The sequence below is a fragment of the Camelina sativa genome, chromosome 7 (assembly GCF_000633955.1).
Source record: "Camelina sativa cultivar DH55 chromosome 7, Cs, whole genome shotgun sequence".
Classification (NCBI taxonomy): Eukaryota; Viridiplantae; Streptophyta; class Magnoliopsida; order Brassicales; family Brassicaceae; genus Camelina; species Camelina sativa.
In genome coordinates, this window is record NC_025691.1 from 2,510,507 (window position 1) to 2,530,690 (window position 20,184).

Consider the following 20,184-nt stretch of genomic DNA (forward strand, 5'->3'; position numbering starts at 1 on the left):
TTAAAGTTGATATCTTCTTGCCATTTAATTAGTTTGGAACGCTCTACTCACGAGTTGTTGTTGTTGTTTATCAGGCTTGACTCAGTCTAGAGATTGTCAGATTGAGAAAGACAAATGAAGAACGGTATAGCTGAGTGCAGTGTATGTCATTCAAAATTGCTCCCTCCCGGTAGTAAAACCATTTCCAGGGCTTATGATGATCACAAGATTAGGGTTTCCTCAAAACAACGTGTCCTCAATGTCCTTTTGGTTGTAGGTGATTGCATGCTTGTTGGTCTACAGGTAAATCATCTCGGTTCTTTTTTTTCTTTTTTTCTTTTAGCTCTTTAGTTACAAATACGAGAGCTGCATTTCATAGCTTCTATCATGGACCACCTGCTTTTTGAAATATATTTTTTTTTTCATCATGTGACTATTGAATCCTGGTGGAACATCCATATTCATATCAGCGCTGTTCTTTTTCCTCTCAGCTCATCATTTGTTTGTGTAAATCACTTAAAAGTTACATACTTTTTCTTTTTTTCAGCCTGTCTTGGTGTACATGTCTAAGGTGGATGGGAAGTTCAACTTCAGTCCTATTAGCGTCAACTTCTTGACAGAGATCGCTAAAGTGATTTTTGCGATTGTCATGCTTTTACTTCAGGTATGTTTCTGAACTAACTTTTAATCTCGATTCTTTAATTGGGACATTTAGGTTGTACTCTAGAATTTAGGACTAGTGGCTAGATGTTTCTTCAGCAATAGAAGGTGAAAAGTACTAGAAAGTAGAAGTTCATAGTGTTGATTAACTAGTAACGTGAATGTGATATAGTTCCAATTAGTTCTGTGCGTAAAGACACTTTCTTGATTTTCGAATTATTATCTATTGCTTGAGTATCTTGTTTTTTTTTTTGTAAGTACCGTGGACGATCTTTAATACTTACGTCTTTGTGTTCAAATTGTAGGCCAGACACCAAAAAGTTGGAGAGAAGCCTCTTCTCTCCATTTCTACATTTGTCCAGGTATCTCTTCTTTGTCAATTTAAGGGAGTGTAATGTATTGCAAAGCTGCTGTACTATATTTTGGGTTTGGCATATTCTCAAACCTGAAGCTCGCCATATGATCTTTCATTGCATGATGGCTTGTCATATGTCATACAAACATGTGTTATCTACGTATCACCTTCTTTTTACTACAGTTCATTAGGGTTTCTAGACTTTAGTACGTTGGTGATTCAAAGAGTTACTTGTTGGTATTTAGTAATTTGGTGATTCGAAGAGTTACATGTTGGTATTTAGAAATTGGTGATTTGAAGAGTTACATGTTGGTATGTCTATGCACGGTTGTGTGAATTGTGGATTTTACAGACCAGTAGATAGATATCATTTTTTTGTTTTCTTAGAGCTATTTTGCATTGACATGAGTCTTTTTTGCAGGCAGCTCGAAATAATGTGCTTCTTGCCGTTCCAGCCCTATTGTACGCAATTAATAACTATCTGAAGTTCACAATGCAGGTATAGCCACTTGTGATTTTTCATTTTGGCATCCTTAACCTGATTAGGCTATTGAAATGTAGTGAGGCATAGTCAAAAGTTTTGGCTTTATGGCAAGAGCATACCATGTTTTCTATGTACTCCAATTTTCTTGATCCTATATTTTTACTTTCTATCTTTCCACGTCAGACACTGCTTAAGTGCACCCTAACCAGATAATGGAATTACCATTTTGAAAGATAAGTTTGTACACCTCTTTTTTCCGCCATTTCTTCTTCCTTTAGATCTGGTGGTCATTGCGTTACCTTTCATGTTGCCTTCGGTGATAGATTATATGGGTCGGCCAGCTGTTTACATCATAGTTTGCAGTAGATTTGATTACTGTCCTTTTCGGTTTGTACTATTTGTCTTACATTCTTCCTGTATTTTAATTTCACACGTTAATGAAAGTTTCTGCTCTGCCAGCTATATTTCAATCCTGCTACTGTGAAGATGCTTAGCAACCTAAAGGTTCTGGTCATTGCTATTCTATTAAAGATGATAATGAAGCGGCGGTTTTCTATAATACAGGTAGTTATTTTTATAAATAGATTATATTTATGACCGATTTTCGGTAACAGACAATATTATCGTGGAAGTTTTTGTGTAACCTTCCTTTCATAGTTACATCTTATTCTTGATTGGATGTTGTATGCTTCCATATATGTATTGCTAAACGTGTTATCCTTAATTTTTGTTATAGTGGGAGGCACTTGCTCTGTTGCTGATAGGGATTAGTGTCAATCAACTACGTTCTCTTCCTGAAGGTGCTACAGCCATTGGAATTCCTCTTGCTACGGGTGCATACGTCTGTACCGTCATCTTTGTAAGTATATTTTTCCTGTACTTATATGTGTTCAATGTTAAGGCATTGTAGTGATTCCATTTCACATAATCTGACTTCTTGTACTTCCCCATTGATGTATTATGAAAAAGCTGTAATTCATCCTTGAGGCTAATTTGCAAATTTACATGCAGATTACTGTCCCGTCAATGGCATCTGTCTTCAATGAGTATGCTCTAAAGAGTCAGTATGACACAAGCATCTACCTTCAGGTTAGATAGTTCTGATGCACTTTTCTCATCTTGCATCAAGGAAATGGTATGGTGTGTGTGTTGTTAATTGAATGAAATTATCCACTTTTCAGTTGTCTTAGTAAACCAGTTGCTCTTTAGAATCAAAGAGCCTTGGGTTGTTGAACTCTTTGTTCTGTTCTGTTATAACGAATGTTCCTCATCCTAGGTTACATAACTCATATTCTTGGTCATGTTAAATTCTAGAATCATGGTCTTCTACTTCTCTGTTGTCTTCTTCTTTTGACCTTGTGTATATGTCATCTGATTGAACGTTCTTTTCTGTTACAGAATTTATTTCTCTATGGTTATGGTGCGATATTCAACTTTCTTGGAATACNTGCCAGCTATATTTCAATCCTGCTACTGTGAAGATGCTTAGCAACCTAAAGGTTCTGGTCATTGCTATTCTATTAAAGATGATAATGAAGCGGCGGTTTTCTATAATACAGGTAGTTATTTTTATAAATAGATTATATTTATGACCGATTTTCGGTAACAGACAATATTATCGTGGAAGTTTTTGTGTAACCTTCCTTTCATAGTTACATCTTATTCTTGATTGGATGTTGTATGCTTCCATATATGTATTGCTAAACGTGTTATCCTTAATTTTTGTTATAGTGGGAGGCACTTGCTCTGTTGCTGATAGGGATTAGTGTCAATCAACTACGTTCTCTTCCTGAAGGTGCTACAGCCATTGGAATTCCTCTTGCTACGGGTGCATACGTCTGTACCGTCATCTTTGTAAGTATATTTTTCCTGTACTTATATGTGTTCAATGTTAAGGCATTGTAGTGATTCCATTTCACATAATCTGACTTCTTGTACTTCCCCATTGATGTATTATGAAAAAGCTGTAATTCATCCTTGAGGCTAATTTGCAAATTTACATGCAGATTACTGTCCCGTCAATGGCATCTGTCTTCAATGAGTATGCTCTAAAGAGTCAGTATGACACAAGCATCTACCTTCAGGTTAGATAGTTCTGATGCACTTTTCTCATCTTGCATCAAGGAAATGGTATGGTGTGTGTGTTGTTAATTGAATGAAATTATCCACTTTTCAGTTGTCTTAGTAAACCAGTTGCTCTTTAGAATCAAAGAGCCTTGGGTTGTTGAACTCTTTGTTCTGTTCTGTTATAACGAATGTTCCTCATCCTAGGTTACATAACTCATATTCTTGGTCATGTTAAATTCTAGAATCATGGTCTTCTACTTCTCTGTTGTCTTCTTCTTTTGACCTTGTGTATATGTCATCTGATTGAACGTTCTTTTCTGTTACAGAATTTATTTCTCTATGGTTATGGTGCGATATTCAACTTTCTTGGAATACTAGGAACTGTTATATATAAAGGTATGTGCATTTTAAAAATGGCATCGAAGATAATATATGACACCATAATAGCTTTTGAAAACATGTAAGGTAATTAAAACTTAGGATGCATTGCTGAGAAATTTATCATGATCCTGACAGGTCCTGGCAGCTTTGACATCCTACAAGGACATTCTAGGGCTACCATGTTTTTGATACTGAACAATGCAGCACAAGGGATTTTATCTTCCTTTTTCTTCAAATATGCAGGTTATACTGACTAAGCTTTGTTAGATTCATTTAATCTATGAACTAGTTTGCTTGAGTCTAGATGCTTTTCTAATATATCTTGAGATTGTTTGTTATATATACTCAAAAACTCAATGGTATATTTCTTACAGCAAAATTGTTATCGTGGATATTTATCTCTTTTCATCTTTGATGCTTTCAGATACAATCTTGAAGAAATATTCATCGACAGTTGCCACAATATTTACGGGCATAGCATCTGCAGCGCTCTTTGGACATGTTATAACCATGAACTTTCTTCTTGGAATTTCAATCGTTTTCATTTCAATGCACCAGGTAAACTTAACAAATATGAACAGTTTCCTTCGTTAATAAATTCAACTTAACAAAATACTTTCTGTCTAATTTATTGTTTTTTTGTCTCAAATATGCTTAGTTCTTTTCACCACTGGCTAAAGTGAAAGACGAGCAACAACAGAACGGGAACCTAGAACTAAGCAATGCAAAGGATACTCGCAGGTTTGTGTCACTATACATACTTCTTTATTGTTAACTGTGTTTACCAGTTCTTCTTTAGACAATTTTCTTAAGCAAAAAGTCTTGTAACAGATACATGAGCAGTAGTTTACATTATTTAACTTATTTCCTTCTCTGTTATTTCTCTCCTTCAGGGCTAATGACTCATTCATCAACATGGCCGCAGGGGCAAATGAAGAGGTGAAAATATATTTGTAAAACCAGTTCTTGCATTTTTTTCCAACTTAAGTCGCTTAAGTCGATATCAATGCTTATTATTGTCTTTTTATCTCTGTGTCTGTTCAGGCTAGTCACCGTGGTGAATCAGACGACAGAACCCCGCTTCTTCCCAGATGAAAAGTTTCTTAAAAGTAGGTAACAGTTTATCTCCAAACTGACTTATATTACCTTTCAAGCTCCCAAAGATGATCATCTAGATACATTCGTACCAAAGCAACCAACCTAGATTTCAGAAGATACAAAATATGGAGAATACGAATTACTCCAGTAGATAATACCTGAATGTTATTTAAATGGAGAATCATCTGCTTTCGCACTTCTTCCTGCAGGATTTTTGTTCTGAAGAATTCTTTTGGTGGAGAATATTTTAGAAATTGGGGGTTTACCAGTTGCATACTAGCAGAGGATACAGTGTAGCAAACTTTGCGAGACCAACTCTTACTTCTCTCAAGAGTCGGTTTAAAGTTCGTTGAAGAACCTCTCAAGTCTGAAGCTATATTGTTTTAAAAGATAGAGTGAACAAACTTGGTAAGTGATATATGTATTTTCGATATATAATATTGTATTCTTTGGTTTTTGCAAAATATCAGGTCACTTTTTTGCACTTGTTTTTCTTGTTATACGATACTCTCACAACTGGGTTCCTAACGTCTTATATATAAAAGTATATTTTTCAGCCTGTGAGGTTGGTTAGTTAAACCTGCCAAGCATTTCCTAAATTTGTTGTATCAATAACTAACATTGCAAGATCTGTGTGATGAATATTCCTTTCAAAACTGTATCTGAAAACTTTATAATTAGTGTGAAAAGAAATACAGTATATTGAATACCAAGAGAAGAATCCCCCAAAAAACAAACCAGATACAGTATAAAATAATTTTGTATGAATAGACAGACTCCACCAAACATTTGAAAAGACACACACCAAATCACACTACTCATCACCTTCATAAAACATATACATCCCAACTGAAGAAAAGCCTCAGACAAAAAGACTCTTGAAGAACACATTTATATGGTATGACAACAATTGAAACACAGACCAATCAAGTTTCCTGGACTGGAGCAGCTGCTGTCGTTGATGACCTCAACAATGGCTGAAGAGCTTTTACCACAATGCTCATGTTCGGCCTAAACTCTGATTCATATTGCACACACAACGCTGCTACTGCCGCAAGCTGAAGCGCAAGAATAAGGAGATAACAATATTTCATGGTTAGCTTTGAAAGTGGTTTCACAGATTAGAGATTAAACTGTTAAAAAGATGAAGCTTTTACCTTTGCAACAGCTTTAGGAGGATACTCTCCTTTCAGTTTTGGATCAACACATTGCTTCACTTTGTCTTCGCTGAGCCTCGGAGTAGCCTGAAGTTACATGGCAAATGCCAAGAGAACAATCAGTAAATTCGAAAGTAAGACTATCCTCAGAGTCTATTAGAGAAAAAGGTGATGGTACATACCCAAGTGACAAGACTTTGTTGACCACGAGGCATTGTATGATCAACGGGTTTTCTACCGGTCAAGAGCTCCAAAAGCACTACACCAAAACTATAAACATCACTCTTCTGTGTCAGTTGACCAGTCATCGCATACCTGCAACAGCAAAGATGTAAAGTTACAATCTTTCACTTCCTATATAAAATAGTGTGATCAATTGTTGTTTTAGAAGCATTCATTACTCTGGTGCATGGTAACCAAAGGTTCCCAAAACTCTGGTAGAATGAAGACGAGCAGCCATATCAGGAGATTGATTCGATAGGTTAAAATCAGCGATCTTGGCTTTAAAGTCTTCAAAGAGAAGCACATTGCTAGATCGGATATCTCTGTGTATTACAGCAGGTTGAACTTTCTCATGTAAATACTCAAGTCCTCTAGCTGCATCAACTGCGATTCTGACCCGTTGGATCCAATCAAGTGTAGGACCTGGTTGTGCTCCTTGGACTCCTTTTCTCCCATGTAAGATGTCGTGTAAAGATCCCATTGTGGCAAACTCATATGCAAGAATGCGGAAANTCAACACATTGCTTCACTTTGTCTTCGCTGAGCCTCGGAGTAGCCTGAAGTTACATGGCAAATGCCAAGAGAACAATCAGTAAATTCGAAAGTAAGACTATCCTCAGAGTCTATTAGAGAAAAAGGTGATGGTACATACCCAAGTGACAAGACTTTGTTGACCACGAGGCATTGTATGATCAACGGGTTTTCTACCGGTCAACAGCTCCAAAAGCACTACACCAAAACTATAAACATCACTCTTCTGTGTCAGTTGACCAGTCATCGCATACCTGCAACAGCAAAGATGTAAAGTTACAATCTTTCACTTCCTATATAAAATAGTGTGATCAATTGTTGTTTTAGAAGCATTCATTACTCTGGTGCATGGTAACCAAAGGTTCCCAAAACTCTGGTAGAATGAAGACGAGCAGCCATATCAGGAGATTGATTCGATAGGTTAAAATCAGCGATCTTGGCTTTAAAGTCTTCAAAGAGAAGCACATTGCTAGATCGAATATCTCTGTGTATTACAGCAGGTTGAACTTTCTCATGTAAATACTCAAGTCCTCTAGCTGCATCAACTGCGATTCTGACCCGTTGTATCCAATCAAGTGTTGGACCTGGTTGTGCTCCTTGGACTCCTTTTCTCCCATGTAAGATGTCGTGTAAAGATCCCATTGTGGCAAACTCATACGCAAGAATGCGGAAGTTCCCTTCAACACAATAGCCGAAGAGCTCAACAAAGTTATCGTGCTTCAGCTTCGAAACCCTGGAGACCTGAGTCAAGAACTCAACGTTTGATTCAGGTTCTGCTGAATTATCAAGCTTCTTCACCGCCACAGCCTTGCCATCTTTCAAGGTTGCATAGTAGGCTCTTCCGTATGATCCTTCACCAATCAATGCCTTTGATCCAAAGTTATCAGTCTTTTCTTTCAGCTCATCCAATGACAATGCAGGCACATCAATAGATGGAGGCTCCTTCAAAGCATCAGGCTTCACAGCAGCCGGTGTTTTTCTGTTGTGATTCCCTTCAATATAACAAAACCAAAATTTGAATATCCCAAGGAATAATATCTGCTACTAGCAAGAAATGATTACAACAAACTATACAAGAGCAAAGAGAAGTACCATAATCATGATTGTGTTTAGGGATTCTGAGGTGTTCATTTTCAGGAGAATGGTAAGGCTCTTCAACGTGGCAAGCACAGCACAACCACCTACGCATCTTTTCTCTCTTGCCTATATAGAGATCGTCTACGGCTCTTGGTTTATCCAGCCTAACAAAGTGGGCTGGTGAGCGATCGTTCGCCTGCAATATCATCATCATTACAACTCGAATGAATCAATCAATTCAACTCTCACAAAGATTTCTAATTTCATGTCACCAATAATAACAACAATATATATATCAACCAATCAATACATAGAACAGATTCCAAATTTGAGATTCACCCTAAAGCTAAGACCTTTACACAAAAACGTCAAAAATTGAAAACTTTAAGAGATAGATTCGAAAAAAAGACCAAAGCTTTGAGGATATATTCAATGGCTTACCACCAGACCACGACGATTATAATCAGAATCCATAGGATACATAACTCAAAAGACGGATCGAATCAATTAAAGAAATCAGGCAGAAAATGAGAAGGAAGATACGAAAAAGGGTCGACGAGCTTGTTGTCGGAGAAAATTTGGGAAACCCAAAGAACTCGAAACCTTCTAAAGAGCAAAAGATATTTAAAAAAAAAAAAACAGAGACAGCAAAGACAAAGGTGTCAAAAAACAAAGAGAGACAGAGAGGGTTTGCTCAAGAATAGACATTTTTATCCCACAAATCAAAAACAAAAGAAACCCAAATTTAGAGATTATAATAAATTAAAGAAGAGAATATATTTTACCTGTAAAGTCTATCTCCTTCTCTCTCTCTTAATGAGTAGCTGCTGTGCTATCTAATGAAGCTAAGCTTAAGCAAAGGTTTGGTTTTTATTGTTATGTTTTTCTTTTCTTTTTGGTTAAGAGATTTTAAGAGAGAAGGAAATAAAAAGAAACAGACGTGGGGAATTGAAATTGTTTTGACAGAAAAGCTTTTAGAGCAAAGACAGAGATGATGACTCGTATATAAATGGAGGAGACAGAGAAGCAAAAACGCGCTTATTATTAGAGGAAAAATCTTTGTTGGATGATAATGATACTTAAGTCAGTCATTCGACAAAAAATGATATTTAATGCTTTTCTCTGTAGGTTTGCTTTATGTCAACATCATTTTATTATACGTTACCTTGGTCATGTTTACTAATTGTATTTTTTCTTCTTCTGACTAATAATAAAAACATTCTATTCTCTCAAGTGTTTTTTTTTCTTCTAACTTTATTTTGCGCGTCTTTTACGTTTTTGAGACTTCTTCATTTGGTCGGTTCTGTCGGCTTTGTTCGACCTTAATCTGAAAATATTCCTGTGTACATATACACATGATTATCTTCCTAAACTAAGCTTTGTAATACATATTTAATTTCTGTTAAAAAAGTTTGTTAGAGCTTTGATTGCTCTCCTCTTCTTCTTCTTTTCCGTTGTGTTTCTCCGGTGAATCTGAATCTTAATATGGTATCAAAGCAGTGCAATTAAGTCTTCCGCTTCATTCATTATCATCGGAATCTTTGGGAGAAGTTGTTTGAAAGAGATGAGTTGCTCGATTTCTTTTCTTCGGATTGTGAGAATCCTCATTGTTGTGATTTTTGAGCTTATCGTCGGAGTTATTCTTTGTTTCTCCCTTCTTTTGTTTGTTTTATTTCTTTGATTGACCTTCATCATGTCGATTCTTTTATTTTCTTTTACAAATTCGTCACGATTTCTCTTTTCAAATCCCTAGAGTATGGGATCTTGTGTTCCTCCTTTTTCTAGGAATACGACGAATGCTTCGCTTCAGTCTAATTCAACTTCGCGTGAAACCGTTGAGCCTCCGCGATTTCAGATGGATCAGTATGAGAATCCTTTTTATCTCAAAAGTAATGATCATGCTGGGCTTATTTTGGTCTCAGATCGCCTTACAACGACTTCAGAATTTCCTTCTTGGAAGAGATCTATGTGGATGGCGTTGAATGTTCGCAATAAGCTGGGTTTCATCAACGGTACGATTACTAAGCCTCCAGAGACTCATCGTGATTATGGAACTTAGTCTAGATGTAATGATATTGTGAGTACTTGGTTGATGAATTATGTGCATAAAAAGATAGGACAAAGTTTGCTTTATATTCCTACTGTAGAGGGCATGTAGAAAAGTATTTTCAATCGTTTTAAGCAAGATGATGCTCCTAGGATCTTTGAGCGACGTCTTAATAAACTTGAGCAAGGATCTTTAGATGTTACCACTTACTATACTGCTTTGGTTTCTCTCTGGGAAGAACATAAGAACTATATTGATCTTCCAGTTTGCACTTGTGGACGTTGTGAGTGTGATGCGGCTGTCAAATGGGAGCGTTTGCAACAGCGTAGTCGTGTGACTAAATTTCTTATGGGATTGAATGAGAGTTATGAGCAAGCTCGACGTCATATATTGATGTTAAAACCTATTCCTACGATCGAAGAAGCTTTCAATATGGTTACTCAAGACGAGAGACAGATAACTATAAAGCCATTAACGAGGATTGATAATGTGGCTTTCCAATCTTCTGCTCTTGTTTCGTATGATGGTGATCAGACTTATGTTGCTGCATATAATACTAGGAGGCCGACTCAGAAACCAGTTTGTACTCATTGTGGTCGCTTAGGACACACTATTCAAAAATGCTATAAGCTCCATGGGTTTCCTCCGGGTTATAAGACGAATACTGGTTATAAAGGTAATTCGCAGAGTCAGTCTACTTTCCAACCAAGGATGCAGACACCTCAGTTTCAGCCTCGTATGTCTCAGAATCAGCCTAGGATGCAAATGCAGATGGCTCCTTATGATCCTATTCAGAAGGCGAATGTTATTGCTAATGTGTATACTGAACAACCTTCGAATTCTTTGGTCTCTCAGTCTGCTTCTACTGGATTTGATGGTAATTCTTTCAGTACTCCTGTTTTCACACCACAACAACTAAAGCAACTTTTTCCTCATACAATACTCAAGTACAAGCTCAAGAGCCTGTTGCTGCTACTAATGTTGCAACTATTACTGATCATGGTCTTATGGCACAAACTTCTACTTCTGGTACATTTCCTTTTCCTTCTACTAGTCTTCGTTATGAACATCATACTCTTACTTTTCAAAAACACATTCTATCTTCTCTTTCTAATTTCATTGCACCTAATGATTGGATTATTGATAGTGGTGCGTCTAGTCATGTTTGTTCAGATTTGGCGATGTTTAAGGAAATGGTTCTTGTTTCTAGTGTTACAATGACTCTACCGAATGGTACTCAGGTTCCTATTACACACACTGACGCGATTTACATAACACAACATTTAGGCTTGCATAATGTACTACATGTTCCTGATTTTCGTTTCAACTTGATTAGTGTTAGCTGTTTAGTTCAAAGTTTGTTCTGTTCTGCTCATTTCTTTCAAAATTGTTGTTTTATACAGGAACTTTCACGGGGCTTGATGATTGGGAGGGGTAGACTTCATAATAACCTCTATATTCTTGAAACAGAATCAAAAACCCTCTCACCATCTTTTCTTGCGGTTTGTTCCTTCACTACAAGAAAATAGTCTTATTGCAACAATATTTTTGCAATGATTGTATTCGTTAAAATTTTACAACAAAATTTGCTATATTTTTGCAATGAAAAATGCACATCACAATTTCATTACAAGTTTATTGCAAAATAACAACAAAAGTTTATGTTGCATTTTTCCGTTACAAATTAGCAATATTATTGCGACATGTGAAAATATCTTGCAAAATTTACAATAAATATTTAACGATTAGAGTTGTGATTATTTTGCAAGAAAATTTTAGTATATACATGTGACAAAATATGTGGCATCTATATTTACAACAATTTATAACTCTTTCGCAAAAAAAAAAAAAATATATATATATATATATATATTACATTTCTAGTTCTTGTTTTTTTTAATGGACTTCTATGTTCTTCTTAAATCAAATAACTCTTTTCTTAGCTTTACTAACAACTGTAGTAGGTAAACTATAACCAATTATTCATTATTTAATAACAACTGTAGAAGGTATATGTCATATACATATACTATACTTCATGATTTTCCAAGTATAAGCAAAATAAATCAATTATTCATTTTGCTTATACTTGGAAAATCATGAAGTATAGTATATGTATATGACATCTCAAACACTATGACCATATATTGTATATGTATAATCATATATTGGTCCACGTTAGTCACCCGAATATGCTATTTTCTTTGACATCTCACATACATTATAATCATATACGTATAGTATATGTATATATATATATAATCATATTCCCTTTTCTTTAAACTAATATATATATATATATATATATATTTATACATATAATTAAAGTATAATCAATATGATAACTAATATTTGTCCTCGTTACTCACCCACCACCCTTACCTCATTTTCCCATATCAATCTTAATCATTTGGATAACTATACAAATCCAAATTTGTTCAATAAAATATTACTTTACAGATTATTTTCTACTTTGGAGTAGTTTTTTTTAGCTTGTGTGTGTGGTAGATAAAATTAATGTTGCGGGTTTTTTCGTTCATGTTGTTATTACTCCTTCCGTTTTATAATATAAGATGTTTAGAGAAGTATTTTTATTTATGATTGGTTTAACTTTTTAAAAATAATTATTTCTTAATATGCGTATTTTCACTAAAACATCTTATATTTTGAAACAGAGGAAATATTATTTATTTATTTATTATTGAATAATACTTAACAGATTTGACTAAATCTACTATTATTCAGTATCAAAGATACGATTTTATTTTATCCATGCTTATATATAGCTTAAGAAAGTGCTTCCATAGATCTATCAATACAACACGTTAGCAAGCACAGTGTCAGTTCCATTCCTTCTCCAAAGGTAAACACAGTTCTCCATTAATCCGCAGTTTTATTATAGGTTTTGACTAGTAATAAAGTTTTGTCGTAACTGGTATAAGTTTTGTTATAGTTTAATATACTGACTTTGTTATTTTTAATAAATATATGTAGATGAGTCTTATGGAAAATGAAGGCCGAGCTCAAGGAGGCATGGCAGCCGTTTTAGGTTTTTTAACCCATCAAGAACACCTCATCTGTGATAAAAAGAAAAAACAAAATTTAGAAAATTTATTTCACATCATTTGTGTAATTATTTTTTATTTATGCCTTGTTGTAATATTTTAATATTTGATTATCTAATAAATGAATTATGTCTTTTACTTTTTAATCATGAAGATATATATTCTAATTTAGAAAAAATTAAATTAATAGCTAATGTGCTGAACAAATGATATAGCAAAATACTGTGATGAATAAATTACATCACTAATTTGCTGCATAAATAACGTTACAATATTACAACAAATATAACAATAAATTAATTTGTTAGAAAATTGTAATGTTATTTGCTACAAGTTTTATGTGACAATAAGTTGCAACCATTTAGAGTTGCAAACGTGTGTCACAATTATGCAACAAAATTTATTACAATAGTAAGTTGCATTAATACGACAAATATAGCAAGAAGTTATTTCATTGTAAATTTTGCAACAAATGCAAATTTGCAACGCCCAAACATCAACAAATAAAATGTGTCTCAATTTTGTTGCAGTGTCATGATTTACAACGATATATTAAATTATTGCAACAATTTTCAGTGTTGTAATATGAGTATTTTCTTGTAGTGCTTTTCTGCTTCTACTTTGGCTAATGGTGTTTTGTGGCATCAGCGTCTTGGACATGCGTCACCAGCTGTTTTGAGTAAACTTGTTAGTGTCATTCCTTCTTTACGGTCTTTAGTTTCTAATAATACTCAGTGTCAAATTTGTCATTTAGCAAAACAGAAAAGACTAGCTTATGTTTCTAATAATAATCTTGCTAAGAAACCTTTTGATCTTATTCATATCGTACATGGGGTCCTTTTAGTACATAGTCTGTTGAGGGTTTTAAGTATTTCTTAACTTTGGTAGATGATTGTACTTGTGTAACCTGGATCTATATGATGCGTAATAAAAGTGATGTTTCTACTATTTTTCCGACTTTTATCAAAATGATTTCTACTCAATATGATTCTAAAATCAAAACCATTAGATCTGATAATGCACCTGAGCTAGCTTTTACTGATATAGTTAAAGAACAAGGAATGTTACATCAATTTTCATGTGCTTATACACCTCAGCAAAATTATGTCGTTGAACGGAAGCATCAACATCTATTGATTGTGGCTAGAGCTTTGTTATACCAATCGAACATACCTTTGAAGTATTGGAGTGATTGTGTATTGACTGCAATGTTTTTGATTAATCGCTTACCTTCATCTTTGTTAAATGATAAATCTCCTTTTCAACAACTTTGTGAAAAACAATCTGATTATTTTAAACTCAAAAGTTTTGGTTGCGTATGCTTTGTTTCAACTAATGTCAATGAAAGGAATAAATTTTCACCTAGAGCAAAGCCTTGTGTTTTTCTTGGTTATCCAACCGGTTATAAGGGATATAAACTGCTAGATTTAGAGTCTCATTCTATTACAATTTCTCATAATGTTGTCTTCTATGAAAATATTTTCCCTTTTAAAACGTCGGATTTGTTATCTACTGCAGTTGATATGTTTCCAAATAGCATACTTCCTTTGCCTGCACCATTGCGTTTTGTTGATTCTATGTCTTTTCTTGATGATGATGCTATTGAAATTGACATTCCTGATCTTCCTGATGCATCTCATACATCTACATCACATACTACACAATGGGATCTTAGTACCATTCCTGTAGAGAATCCTGTTCGTACACATGATACAGGTACTGATTCTTTATCCATGGCTAGACCTAAACGGACTACTAAGACTCCCTCCTATCTCTCTGAATATCATTGTGCTTTGGTTCCTTTTATATCTATAGAACCACCTTTGTCATCCTCTTCTACACCACCAGATAAAACACTTCTTGCTAAACCATTTACTACCCCTTATCCCATTTCTTCTATTGTCTCCTATGATCGCTTTACTTCTTTGTCTCAATCTTATATTTTCTCTTATAGCCTTGAAACTGAACCTAAAACCTTTGCCCAAGCCATGAAATCAGAAAAATGGACAAATGCAGCAGGTGCTGAGCTTAATGCTCTTGAGTCTGCACATACTTGGGATGTTGAATCTTTACCACAAGGTAAGAATGTTGTTGGTTGTAAATGGGTATTTACTATGAAGTATAATCCTGATGGTTCATTGGAGAGATATAAAGCTAGGTTGGTTGCCCAAGGGTTTACACAACAAGAAGGTTTGGACTACATTGAAACTTTTTCTCCTGTGGCAAAGTTGACTAGTGTGAAGCTACTACTTGGTGCAGCTGCTAAGAAAGGGTGGAGTTTAACACAGATGGATGTCTCTAATGCCTTTCTACATTGAGATTTAGATGAAGAAATTTATATGAGTCTACCTCAAGGGTATACTCCTCCACCAAATGTCACCTTGCCTCCTAATCCGGTATGTCAACTTCGCAAATCTCTATATGGCTTGAAGCAAGCTTCTCGACAATGGTATAAGCGTTTATCCTCTGTTTTGTTGGGTGCAAACTTCATTCAGTCCCTGGCGGATAATACACTTTTAGTCAAAGAGAGACCCTGATCTTTTATTGCAGCTTTAGTCTATGTTGATGATAACATGATCGCTAGCAATGATGATAAAGCAATGGATAGTTTGAAGGCATTATTACGGTCTGAATTCAAAATTAAGGATCTTGGTCCTGCCAGATTTTTCCTTGGACTTGAAATCTCACGCTCCTCCAAAGGTATCTCGATTTGTCAGAGAAAGTATGCACAGAACTTGTTGGAGGATGCAGGTTTACTCGGTTGTAAACCAAGTCCACTCCCGATGGATCCTAGTCTACATCTCACAGCTGCAATGGGGACACCTCTTCCTAATCCTTCAGATATTCACCTTTAGGCGGCTCATAAGGTACTCAAGTATATCAAAGCCAATCTTGGCCAAGGTCTAATGTACTTTGTAGATTCAGAGATATGCTTGAATGGTTTCTCGGATGCTGATTGGGCAAACTGTAAGGATACAAGGCGATCAATAACTGGCTACTGCATTTATCTTGGTGACTCCTTAATCTCGCGAAAGTCGAAGAAACAGAGTGTTGCGAGCCGGAGCAGTATAGAGTCAGAATATCGTAGCATGGCCCATGCGACTTGTGAGATTATTTGGTTGCAACAGCTATTGAAGGATCTCCATCTCCAGGTGACTAGTCCTGCTAAGCTTTACTGTGATAATAAATCGGCTATGCATATTGCTATGAATCCAATATTTCATGAGCGGACGAAGCATATCGAGATCGACTGTAACACGGTTCGTGATCAGATTAAAGCTGGCAAGCTCAAAGTTTTTCATGTTCCATCAGAGAACCAGCACACATACATTCTCACCAAACCGCTTCATCCAGGTCCTTTCTATGGATTGCTTTCTAAGATTTCATTATCAAGTCTTTATCTTCCAAACGAGGCACCTTTGAAGATAACGACTTGAGAGAGGCGTATTAGGATACATGAGGATTGGTTATTGACTGGTTATCAATCGGTTATCTCTGGTGTACTTAGTTTGGAGTAATGAGAAGTTTGTATATAAGGAGATAAGTATTATCTTCCTAAACTAAGCTTTGTAATACACATTTAATTTCTGTTAAAAGAAAGTTTGTTAGAGCTTTGATTGCTCTTCTCTTCTTCTTCTCCGTTGTGTTTCTCCCGTGAATCTGAATCTTAATAGGAAGAAGATTCTTGTAAAGTTAAAAGTAGTCCAACACTACAGCTTACTAAAAAAAATTTCAAAGTAGAGAAATAGTTGAATCATAATTTCGACTGAATCTTCGGTTTTCTATTTTTTTTTATGAATTACAAAGTTTAAACTATTGGACTTAATAATAGATGGATATATATATGGTCACTCAAATTTCAACTTCAAATGAAAACAATTTTTTTGATGGCTAATGCAAATGCTAAAAATCAAACATTTTCATTATTCAGAAAAAAAAAGAAGGTCAGTTTGGCGTCTAAAAAATATCCAATTCTAATATCTCCATAGTTAATAACTTAATATTTATGTTTGAGGCTTAAAAATTCGTATAGAGGCTAAGAAAGCCCGATATAACCATTAATAGGCCCATCAAGATTGAAGAAAATTTTACTTTCCCCCGCGTTTCACGTTTTTGTCTTTTTCTTCATGCCTTTTTTTTTTTTTTATGTGGACCTCTCGAGTCTCTCGAGTCTCTTCTTCAAAAGTCAAAACCAATTCTTCTGATACAGACACAGCTTTCACTCTCCTCTCTAAAATCTGATGATTTGATCCATTCGTATTGTTATGCATTCACCATAATTTCTCACCGGCTGCAACTAGGGGTTTTTTTTTTCCGGCTTGTTTTGGTTAACGAAAGCAAAAACAAACAAACAATGGTGTGTTTCAATTTCAATGGGTTTAAGACGAAGATTACTCTAATTGGACTTGGTTTGGGACAGATCCTCTCCCTTCTCTCTACCTGCGTCTGAGTTCGCCAGAAAAGGTTTTACCTTTTTTCCAAATTCCAACCCAACCCATTTTTTTTTTTTATTTAAATTGATTGGCTTTACACAAATTTGAAACCTTTTGTAGGAATTAATGCTCCAACATCACAGTCTTTTCTGGGTTATGTGTTACTGGCTATCGTCTATGGAGGTATCATGCTCTATCGAAGATCCACAATTCAAGTCAGTATTTTGAAGTTTTTTTCACTCTCTATTGCTCTCCCTTTCAAAATATAAGATGTTTTGGTCAAAGCACACAATTAAGAAAAGACCACTTTAAAAAAAATTTATCCAATCATAAAATAGAAAATATTTAATTAATCTAAAAATAGCATAGAAGGTTGATAAATCTTATATTATGAAACAAAAAATCTTCTCTAAATCATGAAACGGAGGAAGTATATACTATATTCCTCTTGTCTTGGGTAATCATTGATCATTGGAGTGTCTTGTGTGGGTTTTTGTCTCGTTTATAAGGGAACCAAAAACTGTTGTGAGAATCAGCATTGAAGGTTTCATTAGTAATCTTCTAACTAACGAGTATTGCTAATGCCAAATACATTTGTAGGCCAAGTGGTATTATTATCTCCTCCTTGCTTTAGTTGATGTGGAGGGCAACTTTCTCGGTGAGTGTCCTCACTCTCACTGAAAGACTTCTTCTTTTCCTGATGTTGTGTCTGTTGCCCTTAATGTTGCTCAAGCTTTGTCCAGCCGAGGCTGCAGAGAAAGTAATATGTTATTTGACTCTTTTGTGGTGAGTATTAGTACAATGATGAGATTTTGAATCATAACTCCATTGCTTTGGTTTTACAGTGGTAGAGGCTTATCAGAACACATCAATGACGAGTGTCATGCTACTGGACTGCTGGGCGATCCCTTGCGTTTTGGTCTTGACTTGGGCTTTCCTGAAAACAAAATACAGTTTGATGAAGATCAGTGGTGTGGTTATCTGTATTGTTGGCGTTGTCATGGTAGTTTTCTCAGATTTCCATGCAGGGGATCGAGCTGGTAACGGTTTTAAAACTGATTCATTACTTCTCTAATTCTCTTTCTCTTGTTTTCTTACCATGGCTTCACTCTTCCCAAGCCTGCAAGTAAACACATATTGGCCTGAGAAACGCATATTATGGTGGCTTTCAGGAGGAAATAATCCTGTCAAAGGAGATTTTCTTGTTATAGCTGGAGCAACCTTGTATGCTGTCAGTAATGTCAGCCAGGTAAGCAAGTTGCTAATCACATACTACAAACACTTTTAAGATATCGCCATTTAAAACATAAAAGAAAATTAATGAAATTAAGTGTGCTTGTAAAGTTGTAATTCTAGTCTCCTGAAGAATGCAGACAGAGTTGAACTCATGTCCTTTGTGGGCCTTTTTGGCGCAATTATTGGTGGTTCAGATGTATCCTTCAAACACAAGGCTAACACTTTTATGTTTCTTATACTTATATACTATCAAAGAGAATATTCTTTGACTTGTCCATAGAAGCATATTTGAACGTGATGCACTTAAAGCTATTCAGTGGTCAACTGGGGCTGTAAGTTTGTTGCAACATTAGAGATATCCATTTTCCTTTCAATCTCGGTATACTAAAGACTTTTTCTTTTAGCAAGTACCAAGTTAAAAAGTTGCTACGGTTATGTAATTTCAGGTTTTGCCTTTCCTTGGAATTGCACTCGGGGTGTTTCTCTTCTACTCGTTACTCACAGTCGTACTCAAGGTATGAGACAAAACAAAAACCATACACTGACCTCCTTCACTCTCGATATTCATGTCAATTTGTCCGTTTGTTGCCATGCCTCTGAAACATTTAACATTTTTTGAAAATATGGTCTTATTAGACATGGTTCAGCAATGTTCATTCTCCTCTCGTTACTCACATCATACATGTGGGCGGTTTTGATTTGCATTTTCGCTTACCATGAGAAGGTTAGCTCGCTTTGTATATCGAACATCATCATATGACATACTTACATTTCTGTCAGTAGAAACCAGTGTATGTGAATGTTGGCTATATATGCTAGGTCGACTGGCTCTATTACTTGGCATTTGCTACTACAGCTATTGGACTGATCATATACTCAATGTACTGTCTTTTCTCATCTTTCTTCAATTCCAATATCTGTTCTGCACTCCGGAGATCTTCAGTATTCTTCACACCCTTGTTTTTCATTTCTTGATGTTCTCATTTCTCAGGAAGGAGAAAGATCAGGAGGAACAAAGAGATGGAGAAGTGGTAAGTGAGCAGAGGAAGAAGGTGTTCGATGCAGAGGATGGTGAATCACTTCGAGACAGCCTTATAGGTGCTCCCACCTGAACCCAAAGCCTGAGTTTTGTTGTTGTTGTATATGTCATTGGCTGTAAAGATAAAGAAACTTGTAGGTGGAGAGACAAGTTAGTAGTCATTTATAACAATTGGTGACTGTAAAAAAAGGCCTTGTTTGATCTTAATTCAACTGTAAACACAAAAATAAGATATAGTAGTTACTTCCAAATGTATCAAGCTGTAGGCTATTTATTTAACTTCCTACTAAATTGTAAGATGTTCTATTATGGTCACATACCCTGGTTATTCTACAAACAGTGCATCTCCACAG

General features: G+C 35.4%; 3 protein-coding genes and 1 pseudogene across 8 annotated transcripts in view; 3 read left to right on the forward strand and 1 right to left on the reverse strand.

The window, feature by feature from the left end:
- The window catches only part of LOC104699978 (CMP-sialic acid transporter 3), a 13,034-nt gene extending 7,451 nt beyond the window's left edge, over nt 1-5,583 (forward strand). For 3 of the 4 annotated variants that reach the window (XM_010415400.2, XM_010415402.2, XM_010415401.2), the window contains 14 exons: nt 75-282; nt 527-643; nt 945-1,001; nt 1,416-1,493; nt 1,938-2,042; nt 2,215-2,337; nt 2,490-2,567; nt 3,872-3,941; nt 4,062-4,169; nt 4,351-4,484; nt 4,585-4,667; nt 4,820-4,865; nt 4,971-5,035; nt 5,234-5,583. In XM_010415400.2, the coding sequence (XP_010413702.1) occupies nt 115-282; nt 527-643; nt 945-1,001; nt 1,416-1,493; nt 1,938-2,042; nt 2,215-2,337; nt 2,490-2,567; nt 3,872-3,941; nt 4,062-4,169; nt 4,351-4,484; nt 4,585-4,667; nt 4,820-4,865; nt 4,971-5,021 (1,218 nt within the window). In that variant the 5' untranslated portion in view covers nt 75-114 and the 3' untranslated portion in view covers nt 5,022-5,035; nt 5,234-5,583. Of the gene's footprint in view, nt 1-74; nt 283-526; nt 644-944; nt 1,002-1,415; nt 1,494-1,937; nt 2,043-2,214; nt 2,338-2,489; nt 2,568-3,871; nt 3,942-4,061; nt 4,170-4,350; nt 4,485-4,584; nt 4,668-4,819; nt 4,866-4,970; nt 5,040-5,233 lie in introns of all 4 variants that reach the window. The other variant, XM_010415403.2, reaches the window with a different exon arrangement.
- On the reverse strand, nt 5,702-9,013 carry LOC104699979 (PTI1-like tyrosine-protein kinase 3). Of its 3 annotated transcripts, none has more exons than XM_019227394.1 (7): nt 8,797-9,013; nt 8,027-8,207; nt 7,608-7,926; nt 6,583-6,915; nt 6,364-6,496; nt 6,182-6,268; nt 5,702-6,082 (listed from the first exon to the last, which is right to left on the reverse strand). In XM_019227394.1, exons 2-7 carry the CDS (start codon nt 8,121-8,123, stop codon nt 5,951-5,953), a joined length of 1,101 nt encoding a protein of 366 aa, XP_019082939.1. In that variant the 5' UTR covers nt 8,124-8,207; nt 8,797-9,013; the 3' UTR covers nt 5,702-5,950. The 3 variants fall into 3 exon arrangements, with proteins under 3 accessions (XP_019082939.1, XP_019082938.1, XP_010413706.1); XM_019227393.1 differs by lacking the exon at nt 8,797-9,013 and adding an exon at nt 8,453-8,675; XM_010415404.2 differs by lacking the exons at nt 6,364-6,496; nt 6,583-6,915; nt 8,797-9,013 and adding exons at nt 7,056-7,188; nt 8,453-8,679 and having other exon boundaries at nt 7,275-7,926.
- LOC104699980 lies at nt 9,245-11,660 on the forward strand. Its single transcript, XM_019227399.1, has 2 exons — nt 9,245-11,087; nt 11,462-11,660. Exons 1-2 carry the CDS (start codon nt 10,407-10,409, stop codon nt 11,585-11,587), a joined length of 807 nt encoding a protein of 268 aa, XP_019082944.1. The 5' UTR covers nt 9,245-10,406; the 3' UTR covers nt 11,588-11,660.
- On the forward strand, nt 17,286-20,146 carry LOC104699983 (annotated as a pseudogene).